A 13,884-nucleotide genomic window follows, 5' to 3' on the forward strand; every position below is an offset into this window, starting at 1 on the left:
ACCTGTTTTAACCAAGTGTGTCCGTGAAGAAGACAATCCGCCAGCGGACGCGCACGCGCACACCTCATCAGGCCGTGGGACACCCACGAAGCGATCCAGATCTCCTGGAGAGGGGTCACATCACTTCTGCCTCATGCAAGCTATAGTGCTTGCTGGTGCTAAACAGTAAAATACTGAGTAAAGCCCCATGTGTGGCAAAATCACCCAGGAGGTACCTAATGGAGAGGGCCATTTAGTTTGTTCTATTTGTACCTCACCCTCCTGCCAAGGGACTGAAGAGCGATTTTGCTTAGCGGCCCTGCAAGGCAGGTTAAGCTAACCGGGCGCGATCAGACCAAGCCCCCACCCCAGCCAAGTGAAGCGTACCGACAAGCTGGGATTTCTGAACCTTCCTTTCCATATCCACAGGCAACTGTACCTCACCAAGAAACCTGCTCCTTGCTCCAGGATCCTTTAAAACTCCTTGCAGCTTCAGTCACAGTGATTAATCCCTTCCCTACTTCACACAATGGGAGGACAACTGCCACAGGCTCCCAGCAATAGTCAAAGTGCAGTGAGCCTGGCAAACCAAGAATGGCAGCAGTGCTGAAAGGGTCTTCTCGAGATCACAGCGAGACTGGGAACAGCTCTGGCGGGGAAACATTTGCTGTTGGGATCGCAGGATTTGAAGGTATTTGCTTGGTGAAGGGCCAGAGCCCGAAAAGGAGATGCTGGCTCTTAGAAATGTGACGTATCTTCAAGGCAGAAATTTTGCTACTTCAATAGTTTGGACCATGACTAGCCCACATGATGGCAAATGCAGAAATACCTGGCATCTCTATTAGATGATGCATACTAGGCTATACTTACAGTATCTCACTTCCCTTTCTTAAGAAAAAGAAAAATTTAGGTCCCAGCCCAAGGTCTGAGGACACACCTTGCTGAAGATGTGCAGGTGTGGGTCTGGTCAGTGCCTGGAACCCCATGGATGCCACCTCATGCCATGATGGAAGAAAGACAGGATACAAGGATACTAGATAAATATTTCCACACTTCCTCCTGTGTCAACTAGCCCTAAATATATGGTCAACTATAGCAAGGGAGCACTGACAAAAATATACGTTTGGGTGTGGCTGCCTTTCAGCATGGACATTAGCCGAAGAGAAAGCATGGCTTGTTGAGCCAAAGAGGGGGTGGCCCCCACATCCTTTAATGCACCTAACAAGGGAGAGGGGTCTCTTTCTGCCCTTTGCTGTCCTGCATGCCTGTGTCAGCTGCTTCTCTTCCATAGGAGAAGCCCATGCCAGAAGATCAGGTTGGCAGAAGAATTGCATGGCACTGGGAAAAGACAAAGTGTGCACAGCGTTATTAAACCCAATCTGTGATGCTGTCAGATTTCCAGAGATCTTCATTTCAAACTGGGGCCAGGCTTTGAGCAGATGCTTTCTTTCTTTTTTCTTTTTAAGGAAGAGCAGGTTTTAGCTGGAGTCTTCTCCCACTCTCCCCCTTCAAGAGAATCCTGACAGACTACGGAGCAGGGATGAATTATTAGTATTGGAGGAGGGGTGGGGAATGAGGCAGGCTGCTCATTTACACAACGCACTGCCAGATCAGGAGCCTCCTTTACAGACAGGGCAGATCTAATTGCCAGCCTCCATGCCAGGGTAAGAAGGCAATTTAAGGGATGCTTAAAGGGCAACCTTTCCCCATCACTCTCTACCTGTTGTCGCTGGAGTGGCAGACCCAAGCCCTTTCACAGGCCAAGCGCTGGCTACATAAACGGCATTTTAATCCAGTACTTTACCCCCTTTGCTTACTTGCCCAAAGCAAACACTCAGGCCAGATCTGCCTTGCCGCCAAAACCAAGTGGCCGTTGTGACAGCACCACCTGCAGGTCGACCAGGGCCCTCGCTGGCTGCTGGAGGGCCTGCTGGACAGTTAGCAGGTGGGCTGGCTGGTTCACATTGATTAACTAATGACTGCGGTATATGAAGCCTGAAAGCTTGTATTAATAACTCCATGCTGCACTCCTCCCATCTATCACCAAATTACTGGGGGATGCAAACGCTGCATCTCAATATATACATCATTTCTCCTCGCAAGTCCCAGAGCCCACACACACACGCAGACTTCTAATGAAGAGCTCTTTTCCCAAGCAGTTTGGGCTACCAGAGAAGGCGAGAGCAGGACTCTCTGCACCGCTCGGAGAGCCCTCCCTGTCACCCACTGAAGAAAATAAACGGGAGCCAACACCGCCCAGGCCCTCGACCAGCTCATCAACTGATAAGAGCTTCTGCTCTTCCAAATGGTGGTGCAGTTGAGCCATAAATCAAGCACCACCATAAATCTTGCTTCTTTTCTATCCAGGATTGCAGAGCCTTTTTTTTTTTTTTAAGCAGGGAAGTGGCAGGTGGGTGCACAGAGGAGAGAGATTTACCATACAGGACTAGAGAGCGTTTAGCAGAGGGATGGAGCAGTCTGTGTTTCTTTGCTGCCTAATGTTTTTTCCATGCTTCCCCCCTGCCACCCCCTCCCCCTTGAGAGTAAATTCCTCTTGACACAACTGAAAACCTCAGATGCCCTACACATGCCACCAGCTTAGAGCGGGATGTCAATGATGTGGAAGCTGAAAACTCCTTTTCTGTTCTGTTGGGGTGGGGAGCAAGATAGAGAGCGCTTTCATGGGGAGGGGGTAAATTGTGGCCGCAAAGCTGCTTGCTTTGTATACCAGTTCCCGTTGCACCCACGTCCTGCTTGCAGGCTTCCCGTGGGACAACTGGCTGGCCTCTGTGAGAACAGATTGCTGGACCAGGTAGGCTGATTCAGCTCAGCTCTTCTTTCATTCCTACGTCAATCCCTCACTGCCTCACGGTAAGCCCTTGTCTCTTTTCCCTCCCTTCTCTTCATCATCTTCCAGACTGTTGAAATTTTTAATTTGCAAGCTCCTCAGGGCAGGGACCTATCTTTCCGCCTATGTTTTTCTGTATGTTCTGCATACATCTACTACTAATTTGCTTACTAATTAGTCTTTTTAAAAGTTAATCGGTGGATAGAAGCCTCTCGCTAATTTCAAAAGGTGACTCACTGTCCACAGTGTGCAGCAGTGAAGGGAGACCCACCACTGAGTCTGATGAACACTAAGCACAGACACGCTCCCCTGCAGCCACACAACCTCACATCAGAAACATTAGAGCTCTGCCACTCCAAATAATATGATTAGACAAGGCACATGGCACAACCATGATGTATCAGTACATGTTGTGCCAGATTTGGTATGTTAACTATTTATGGACTGAATACTGTTTTTAGGGTTTTATTATGTATTTTGCATTCTAAAGGAAGTTGCAATCAGCTTTGTCAAGATTTTTACACATAAAAGCAGACTATAAATCAATTAAATAATAAATACTTAATTAAAAAGGTGGGGGGATGGCTGGGGGAGAGTACATGCCACTACTTAAGTGAACTGGTGACAAAAGCAAGCACTGAGCACATCCAGACAGCCTCCTCATATCAGAGCGAACGAGAAGACTGCTTCAGGAATATGAACCCTCTGACTCTGGCGGGTTGCTTTCTTTACGCTGATCTGGCCAATTAAAGCTGAACCGATTAACTGCGTTAAGATCTCCATTAATGGGGCGGCAGCCCTTATAAAACCCATCACGCCTTTTACATCTGCACCGTCCGTAGTGTGGCACTGACGAGGGTGTTGCCTCTGGGATCCAATATTTGTAAGAATGGAAGAATGACCAAAAGCCAATCTAGTCCAGCATCCTGGTTTCCCACCGTAGTCGACCAGATATCCCAATGGGAGGCCCCCAAGAAGCACGTGAGCACAACAGCACCCTCCTGCTCACATTCCCCAGTAACTGGCACACAGAGGCACACTGCCTCCAATACTGGAGGGGGTACAGAACCGTCATGACTAGTGGCCGGCCATCACAGCATTTTCCTACACAAAGCAACAGGGACTTGTGTGGCACCCTGCTTCATTGCCTCTTCAGGGAAAAGAGGCCGAACAAAGAGTTATGGGACTCCAGTCCCTGGCAAGATTGCAATGAACTCACATAAAGTGAAAGGTAAGAGGACAACACAGAGCTTCCAGGCATCAGCAGCCCAAGAAGGACAAAGGCACTCTGTGCAAAGCAGTTGTTCGCCACTAGAGGGCAGAAAGAAGCATGTCACGGTTGAACCAAGGCTGCAGCTTCTTCTGAAAGCAGCGGCTAAAAAAAAACCTCCAAGGAAATGAAGTACTTAAAACACATTTGCTTTGTGTCTTGCATTCAGTGCTGCTACAAACATCCCAAAACTTTCTCTACAGAATGCTCTGAGGGACCAAAGGAAAAGCCCAGGCATCAGTGACGGAACTGCAACGTGAGAAAGAAAGCCCCAAGCACAAAACCCTCCTTCCAGCCCACTAAGCAATGCCACCAGAATGCGCCAGAATTGGAAGGGCTTCGCTGATACATCTCCAGCTTTACCAGATTAATTTGATTTTCCTCATCTGTACTCTACCTTGCAAGGCCCCAAAAGAAGCCTCCATGTTACAAGAGAGAGAAATGAATAGCTGTTTCATGTCTTCCGGCAGAGGGGTTGTTTTTTTTAATGATTTGTCAGGATTTGCATAACCCAACTGCCCCAAACAAAGCCAGACATTTCATAACCTGATTACTAAAGGCCACAGCTCCAACCGTCTACTTCTAAAAAGGCAAGCACTCTCAAGCTGGGTTAACAGAGCGGTGACGCACTAGGTGGCCATCTCTTCTAACCCCCTGCCCTCTGCAGGCCTATTCAGTGGCTAGCCCTGCATCTAACCGCCTGTACAGCATGCAGTCCTCAATACGGTGCCTGTGCGCACCATTGTGCCCAGACACCTCCCTTGTGCCCCTCCTGAGTTTTTCAGATTTTTTAAAAAATGAAAACATAACTGAGAGGCAGCATGCTGAGAGGCAGGAACGGGCACCCTTTTGGTCCCATAGGCACATCTGGAAATGTGAGAAACTTTTCCATGGGCACAACCAAAAAATGGCTGCCATGGGTGGGGCATGGCTAGTCACAAAGGACAAGTCACCTGGCCAGAAGCACTCATGGGGAATTAAGATGGCAGCAGCTAGAGGATCCCACAACAAAGAAGGGTTCAATTGGCTACGTTTCTTTATCTCCAGAGAAAAACATTCTGCTTCCTCAGTAATGTAATTTGGCAATTTGCTGCATTTTAATCTTTGCATATAAGTGTATAAGGTAATTATACATAATATGCCTAATTGATACTACGCACACCTCCCACCACCACAAGAGGTTCAATATGGGATATGGAATATGACTGAATGCAAAGATGGAGGGCAGGCTGGGAAAAGGTGCTAATTAGAGCAAGGAATGAAAGAGCCATACATTATAATTAGAAAAAGAGAAGCACGCAGAGCAATGGGCTCCATTTGGCAGCTCCCCACCTGCGCGGCTTAAGAGGAAGTTACTTGGCAGCACAAAAGGGGTTTCGAAGCCTGTTGCCCTCCTCCCCAATGCTCCATTTTATAACCTGCCCCATAGATCTGGGTCCCACTGCAAAGGCAGACACAGGAAAGGTATGCCAATTTCAAACTTGGGGCACCTTAGGCCAGGAACTGCAGGGGCTACAGAACCTGAGCGCCCCAGAAGGGCAATGAACACCCACTCCTCAGGCTCTCTTCGCATTCAGAAGAGAACGTTCAGGCCCTGGGACTGGCGAGGCCCCTGGCCTCTACCTGGTGGCTTCTCCTTGTTGTACCTCAGTCTCCAGCTCAGTACACTGGACTGGACTCGGATATGGCCTGGCCCTGGAAAAAAAGCCTCCCGTTCTCAGAAATACAGAACCAGCTTCCCAGTTCCCTGCTACGCCGGGCAAAGGCACACCAGCACAATCCAACAGAGCCCCCACCTGTGGCCAGCCACTTTTGGCAGCAAAGCACCACAGAAAGCACACATCTATTGCTACAGCTGAAGTGTCCCTGGATTAATTTCGGGTTCTGCCCATAAGCCAAGTCCAAATTTTTAAAACACCTCTGCCTCAAAAGCTGCTGCAGAACACCAAGGCACATGGGACAAAACTAAAACATTTAGAAGCACAGAGATTTAAACAGAGAAGTTGATCATTTGCCTTCTAACCTGGTTATCAATCACCTGCATTTCAGTGGAACTGTCTATTACCACAGTTTCAATATCAGGACCTTTTTGAGATGCTGAAGTGTGAGATTATTTACTATTCAACAAAAGCTGACATGAAAGGTCATCTTTTTCATTTTCCATTACAGTAACACATGCGAATGACTAACCCCTTTTAATAAATGTGGCCTTAATCAAGAAGCCCCATTAATTAAAATTGGCTCCCACTGATTAATCAATTGAAGTTTTGGTTGATTAAACCACCAATTAAATCATTGCAGCCCTATACAAATCTACTGGGGGGGCTGACATGAGTCAGGCTTTCATTGTAATGGGACTACTCAAAGGCGTGCAAGGGCACCTGTGCAGAAACGAGTGCTGTGTCCTGATGCATAAATACCTCGCGCCAATGGCTGCTGTAACACCAGCCCTGCCTCTGTTATTGTACAACCCGGCCTCCAAACTGGTGGAGTTCGTAACTCTCTTCGCTCCCACTATTCCCGGAGGTACTCTCTAAGATTATCACTACCAGGGTCGAAGAGTCTATAAAAGGGATGAAGGGAGCGGGGAAAATTCCACAGAGGTGGGGCCAGGGGAAGGAGAGTCACGGAATCATCATTAACAGCCATTTCTGACAAAAGGCATCCAGCTGCACCAGTCTCTCGCTGCCTCCCGCCCTCTTTTGTTCCAGCAATCCAAGAGCTCCCCCCGCTGGCCTACCGAGTCCTTATAAAGTGAAGCAGCAAGAAAGATCAAAGAAGGCGGCCATGTCAGACCCACAGAATTTAGGGCCAAAAGGAGATGGCTTTAAGATGGAAGCAGGAATGGGCTGGTTCACAGGCGTACAGACACTCACCGCGTGATCTCTCTACACTTGGGTCCCTGTGCAGTTGGACAAATGGCAGCTGGAAGCATGCACCGGTTGCACTGAAAAACATTCCGTCTGACATTACATGATCCTTCCGTCTCCGTCGCTGCAATGGCACCTTCAAAACACACGAGTCACCACCTGATGGCACAGTCAGTCGAGTGGTGCAACGTGCATGTGTGAACCAACGCTACAAGTGGCAGGCCTATAAAGCCACTTGGTGAACTGCGGCTTCCACCTGCGTGGGCAAGAACCCACTTATTTTGCTTCACACTTTCAGCAAGGTAGCGGTGGTGGTGGGAGAGCCCTGTTTGTGGCTATGAGAATGTGGTCCCACAGGGGACAAAATTCCAACACTCTCCTCCCTCTCTCAAGTTCCTGATGCCCGCTGAGTCACTTTCATCACCAAGACCTGCTTCTCTCCTCAGTGGCAGAGGCCAGCTTATGGAAATCTCATTAATGGGTGTAGATCTATACTGCAGCAGCTTAAAAAGAAAAGCTGGCTGTCCTGGGCAAAGATGTTGTCTCTCTATACAATACACACACCCCTCTACACATACACACACACACACACACACACCCATCTTGAGAAGACAGAGTTTCAAATCAGAAATCCAGAGACTTCCTGCATTGGCCAGAAGAGGTTTCAACTAATCTCTGTTAATAAATCTTTGCCCAGACCGCTTTTGGCCTTAATACAAAAGCAACATCTGCTAGAACGGTCTCCTGATTACAGAACCCCCGTCAGGAAGAAGGATTAGTCTTCTCTTATCAAAGCTGTCTGCGTTCAGAGGGTATTCTCAGACATCCGTTTAATGCTGGACTACGTAGCACTGCATCCAGCCAAGTATTAGTGCTGCATTTACTAGTGGGCTTCTGTTCTGCTTACAGCTTTGGGCAGAAGCAATTAATCCTAGCATACCCCTGAATGAAGTAAGACGCTATCCACAGTGAACTGGAATATATTCTATTCGATGGCATAAAGTTTATATACAAAGAAATGGTAAAACTCTGACAACAGCAGCAATGCTGAAGGATGCAAAATAATGTGACTGGCCCGTTCATTCAGAAGCAAGAGCACAGACTAACTAAGGGAAGCCAGAATAATCCCCACATCCCCCAAGGCAGTTCAAGGAGCCCAATTATGCCAGTAGGCTATATTACGGGACGCCTGTTTCTCGGGGAAAGCCCATCGCCGTCATGCCCCAGTTGTGAACTTGCCAGAGGCATCTGACTAGCCACCCGCTAGAAACACAGAGCTGGACGGCCCCCCTGGTCTGATGCCGTCGCTCCTAGCCAAGGAACTCCTGTGAGCTGCGGTGATGTGAATGGGCCTAGGATCACACAGTGCTCTCCGCACCCCTCAAAAATCTGCGCTCCCCAGGCTTCTTCGGGAGGCCAGTCACAACAGCGCACCTGGATTACGCAACTGAAATGGGTGCTGCAGATGTGCCTTAGGTGCGAGCATTTCGTTGGCAGCATTCTGGTTCGCGACAACGGGTATGCCCCACCTCCCTGCAGCCCCGCACGTAGCGCAGGGACACAGGAAGCTCCTGGTGCTGCCGCTCAAGGGCCCAACGCTCGCCCCTGCCTCCGCTGATGGGTCCCCTTCCCAGACCGGGGGAGATCCTCATCTGCTCCCTGCGCAGGCCTCATCCTCCTCAACGTCCTTCTCTGGGACTGAGAGGCAACTCTGGGTTATGCCAGGACTTCAGGGGAGGCACTGCACTGCCACAGGCCGCTTTGTTCCTACCGAGCCGGGCCTGAAGGTGCCTTCTTGTCTTTACTAGAGTCAGCCCCAGTCACAGACATCCTCCGAGAGGTCCAGAGACAGCTCAGGATCCTCCATGTTCCTTTGCTATCGAGACCCTCACTCCCTCTCTCCTACCTTCCCCCCTTTCTTTATATACTAGTCTAATTAATATAGCCCTGCCTCCTGGGGAAAGTGGGGGGAGCAACCCATGCAAGAACACCTTCCTCCACTATAGGAAAAGTCTGTATCATCACCTGCTACCTAAGACCCGTCTAACAAAATGTGCCGAGAATTGAACCTGGGACTGTCTGGATGCAAAGCAGGGGCTTTGCTACCGGGCTATGGTCCCTCTGCTTGCTGGAGACCTTTACATCGTTGCTCCTGTTTTATGAGGTGCCAGGAGTTTGCCCTTTGCTCATTCCCAGCCTCCTGAAGGACATTAATGCAGAAAGAAGAGACAAGGGGCGAGAAAATCTGTGTGAGTATTTACAATAGAAAGGGAAAAAAAGACAGTTCCACTAGGATAAAAAGGAGGATGCAAGCAAAAGTAAGGTAAAAGAATGGCTGGTTGGAACTCAGAACAGCACTTCTTGAGGAAATAATCTATTCATGTTTGCACTAAACATTGTCCTGGTTCACAAGACATGACAGCCTACCATGGCTTAATTTACCTGCGGGGGCTATTGTGTCGTGACAGCACCCATGGGTGCCTGGCTTGCCATGGCTTATAGTGTCATGCAGACCCGGATGGCAGGGGTTGTTTGAGAGTTAGACAACCCTCAAATAACCCTAAAACAAGCCACGGAGTATTTGAGGGTTGTCTAACCCCTGCTGCCTTGGTTCTCATGACAAGCCCTGGCAAGCTATATGCCAATATGGCAGCTCACGCAATGTGGCAGCCTGTCACTTAACCCACGGTGGGCTGTCATGTTGTGCAAACTGGGTCATTATGACCACCTTCCATTTTGGAGAAATCCAAATCTATATATGAGAACGTGGTTCCAATTCCACTGGCAACAGATTAACAAAGCACAAACTTTGTTGGAACCAGAACAGGATTGCTCCTACCTTTGCAGAACTGCAGCAGAGAAGAAAATCAAACTGGACAAAAGGAAACACTTAGAGCTCACACACCCCACAATGAAGGGCCGCCACCAGATTCTCAGCCTCATTCGTGTACTAAAACAAAGTGGCTGAAGCGTCGGGAGAACTGAAAGCGCTTTCAGCTGTCCTGCTGCCCCCCACCCCCCGCAATGGAGGCCAGGAAGCAGAAACAGGATTTTTTCCAAGCTTTCAAAAATAATAACCGAGAGGATGTGCAAAATAATTGTTTCTTTATTTCTAATCCCTGGGCGGGGGGAGAAGGATCTTCAACTCAAGAGCAACGTGCAGCCTTACTTTTGGGCTGAAAAGCTGCACAAAGACACCAAGAGACAGCCGGGTGAGTCAATACCTGTAGCAGCAATTGCAGAATGGCCCCGTCCTCATTCGTTAGGGCCTCTCCCAGCTGCTGGCACCTCTTTGCGCACCCACAGGCACTTATGCCCTGGAGATCAGCAGCGAGATCAGCAGCAGTAAGAAATCATATTGCTGAGGGATCAGGTCACAGTGCCTTGACAGGCAACAGCTTCCTATGAAATTTGAGCTCCAGTTGGCAGGCAAATGTCAGTATTTGCAAGTTGCATCAAGAACCTGAGGAAAGCAACCTTTGGGGACATCCCTCAGGTTGTTAAGCATTAAACGCAGCAAGAACCACCCAGGAATCGAAGGCTGCCTTTTCCCCACCAGCTCTTTTCCGCATGCCAAGCTCCATGGCACCATATATGCACACACCATTTATACTAATCACAACCGATTAAGCTAGGCAACCACCTAAACCCACTTCAAGCTCCGCTGCTTCCTAGGAAAGGCTCACCCTTTTGCAAGCTTTGGAGCAGGCTCTGACCTGGACAGGGATTTCCCGAGAGGCGCGCAGTGTGCTGTGAAGGAAGACGTTCCGAGTAGGCCATGCCATCTCACTCCTTGTACTGCTGCACCTGGCAAAGGGACCCCAACAGCCCAGGCTTTTTTGGGAAGGAGGAGATCGGTGGAATGATGCTTCCACACCTCCATTCCTGCAAGAGGCTTGTGGAGTCATCTTCCACACTGCCTTGCAAATTCTTATGCACACCAGACTTATTGTGTTCACAGCGATGAAGCAATCTATGCGGGTTGCAGATTTGGGGATTCAGACTTGCCCTAGATGGTGCTATTCAAAAGCAGACTTTCACAATTCTAGCCAGTCCTATTGGTCCACCATAGCTTTGCCCAATTTAGCTTTCGCTTAAAAGCTTACCCTTCAAAAATAATGTAGCCAGACTGGGTGAAGGGGAGTGGGGTGCAGTGGAAGGGGAAGGGGAAGGGGGAGGAGAGAGAAGACCAATAAAAACAAGGATGCATTCAACGAGCCTGTCGGAAAGCCACAGAATCATACTTACATCGTTCCTAAGGGCAGCCGACATTCATACCATGAAGTACCAACTTGTAGCCCAATTTTGGTCACAAATACAGAGGAATCCCCGAGCAGAACTGCTGGGTGCAGCTGGATCCTCCTCATGATCTCATGGGCCTTCCATCACCTGCAGACACCTCCTCCACAGACACTGCTCCACATGGAGCACCTATTCTCTGGCCAATCTTTGGGCAGAGGTTAAGGTTTAGGCTATGCAGCCTCTATTGCCACAGGTTCTTAAGGCGGCACAGAGGTCTGTATGCGCCAGAGTCCCTCTGGAGATCCTGGTAGGATGGTTGGTGCTCATATTTCCATTTGGACTCAGGAAGAAATTTCCCCTAGGTGCACACTGGGCACAGAACCTGGGCTACACTGTGCCAATGGAGCTTTTTATGTTTCCCTTATATGCCATTTCAGTTCACTGGGCCCCTTTGTGACTTAAGCTTAAGCCTTGAGCCAGAAGACTGGACTACATCATCTCGGCCCCTCCCAACTGCAGCACGAGACACTTTCCTGGTTCAGAGCTTGTTTCCTTGGGACAGAATAGACAACTAGCCAGTGGCAGGATTGGGGCGTGAAACAGTTTTGCTGGACTGCCAGACCCTACTAATGGTCCTGCTGTGGACAAGATAGCTTTTCAGTCCCTTCCCTAATGCTCAGTACCCACCCCACCACACACTCACCAAGATTTGGGCTCTCCAAAATGCAGGTAGTTGATGCTGTAGAGATCCATGTCTTCCGTATGCCAAGCGAATGTGGTCTTCCACATCCCAAAGTAGAGGTAGGGGGTGTTCACGCCTTCTATGATGATTCCGCACTGATGTTCCACCATGTCCAGGAGGGTGTTCAGGCTCCCGATGTTCCACTCTTCCACATCCTGCAGGAGGAAAAAAAATCCACCTATCAGAAGGGAAAGCAAGAGCTCCTTCAGCTTCAGGACAGAGGGGCTGCTGCAGGGGTGCAGAACCACTGTCAGCCTGATGGCTGAATTCCATGTCAGAGAAGCTCTTGGGGCCACATTCCAGTGGCGGGCAGGGCCAAAGGCAAAAGGGGCAGTGGGAAGATACCAGAAGCACCAGCATGTTTTAGCTTTAAATTCTTGCTGCTCGTAACTAAGCCTTTTAGAATGGGAAATAAACTACATCAAAGCTAAGGAACCACCAAACAAAGTTTGCAGGAGAGGGGCAAGACCCTCCAGGAAACCCCAGATGTCCAGACTGAGACCCAGAGAATTTGGCCCCCGGGCCTGATGTTCTACATCCCTGGGCTGCAGGCTGCCACATTCACACACAATGTCATAAGGAAACACGTCTGGAAGGGGTAGCGTGCCAGCCGTCATTACAAACAGGAAGGACATGAGACATGCAATGATCCACAAGACAGCGGGTCTGAAGGGAAGAACAAACTAAAACATACTCCACCGAAGTGGTGCAACAGCTCCCTGCTCTGGTATCTGAAACCCCTTTCTATGTTACGGAGAGAGTCCGTTCACAGAGGGAACAAAATTGGAAGTGTCGCTCACTGTGTGCTGCGGCCAGAGTCATAACTGAAATGTTTTTGCCAAAGGAGCCTGCAGTAAATATGCTGCATGTACGGGTACATCCAAGTACTCTGCCTTAAGGGATCCTCACAACGTAAAACTGGTTTCAAGCTGTCATAGCTCCCAACTAAGGAACTCTGACCATTGCACTTCTGTTGGAAGAGGCCAGAGACAGCAGCAGAAGACGTTCTCAGCATTCACATTCCATTACAATTCTCCCAGGGTTCCCACTACAATTAAACCTCTTTCAGACTGACCTAATTTTGTAGTGTGGGCATGCCCTGGTCTCACTTCACTATCACTTACTGCGTCATACAGGGAACCGCTGATATCAGCCCCATAGATAGGAGACATAAAAGTCAGATTCTTCCAGTATTTGCGTTCCAGGTCATCAAAATCTTGGTGACGAGGGGTACAGTACCTGGTAAGGAAAAAGAAGCAAAAGGTGAAAGTGGCAAGCCTGCCCAGTATGTGCATGACCAGAGATGAAAGGCCATGGAACTCAGACATCCGAGCCTCTGTGCACACAGCATAGTTCTGTGTAGGAAATGGCATGCAAACTGCAGAGACCATCGTTTGTGACACGCCCAAATCCAGATACCTGCAGAAGATGCCAGTGTTTTTTAATCTTTGCAGCTGACATGTAGGTCTGTAAGAGTCCATTACTTCTTATACAAAAGCGCTTTATATGGAAAGTTTTGTTCCACCTGATAAGCCACATCAGGAAGGTTGGACTATTGCGGGAGCCTCTTTCTTCCAGTGTGGCTCAACTGAAAATGACAGCAGTGTCACAACTGACAAGGTGATGGCTGGGGGGCAGAGCGCACCCTGCCCCAAACACACACGAGCGCACGCGCAAGCTAAAGGCAGGGCGTAGCTCACTCTTGCTTGCCTAGTGGCAGGGGGATGCAGCCTCCCCACTCGTTAGGGAGGCAATGCCTCTCTCTCCGCTCTGCACACAGGGACACACTCCCTTCCCAGCTCTTGGCCACACATACTTTTTAAAGGTCTGCCTGCACATGGCCAATAAAAGGACAGAAGGAGGTACATGGAGGCAACCAAACATGACCAACAGCCTGCCCCTCTCTATAGCAAAACCAAATGGGAAGTGCTTC

At 49.2% G+C, this 13,884-nt stretch overlaps 1 protein-coding gene across 2 annotated transcripts in view; it reads right to left on the reverse strand.

The window, feature by feature from the left end:
- Positions 1-13,884, reverse strand: part of KDM4B (lysine demethylase 4B) — a 187,789-nt gene that overhangs the window by 134,344 nt on the left and 39,561 nt on the right. For both annotated transcript variants that reach the window (XM_084825635.1, XM_084825637.1), the window contains exons 4-5: positions 13,076-13,190; positions 11,913-12,106 (exon numbers count right to left, since the gene is read on the reverse strand). In XM_084825635.1, the coding sequence (XP_084681761.1) occupies positions 11,913-12,106; positions 13,076-13,190 (309 nt within the window). The remainder of the gene's footprint in view (positions 1-11,912; positions 12,107-13,075; positions 13,191-13,884) is intronic.

Source organism: Heloderma suspectum, chromosome Z (genome assembly GCF_057233095.1).
Source record: "Heloderma suspectum isolate Gila_16-S chromosome Z, 16-S_ref, whole genome shotgun sequence".
In the NCBI taxonomy this organism is placed as follows: Eukaryota; Metazoa; Chordata; class Lepidosauria; order Squamata; family Helodermatidae; genus Heloderma; species Heloderma suspectum.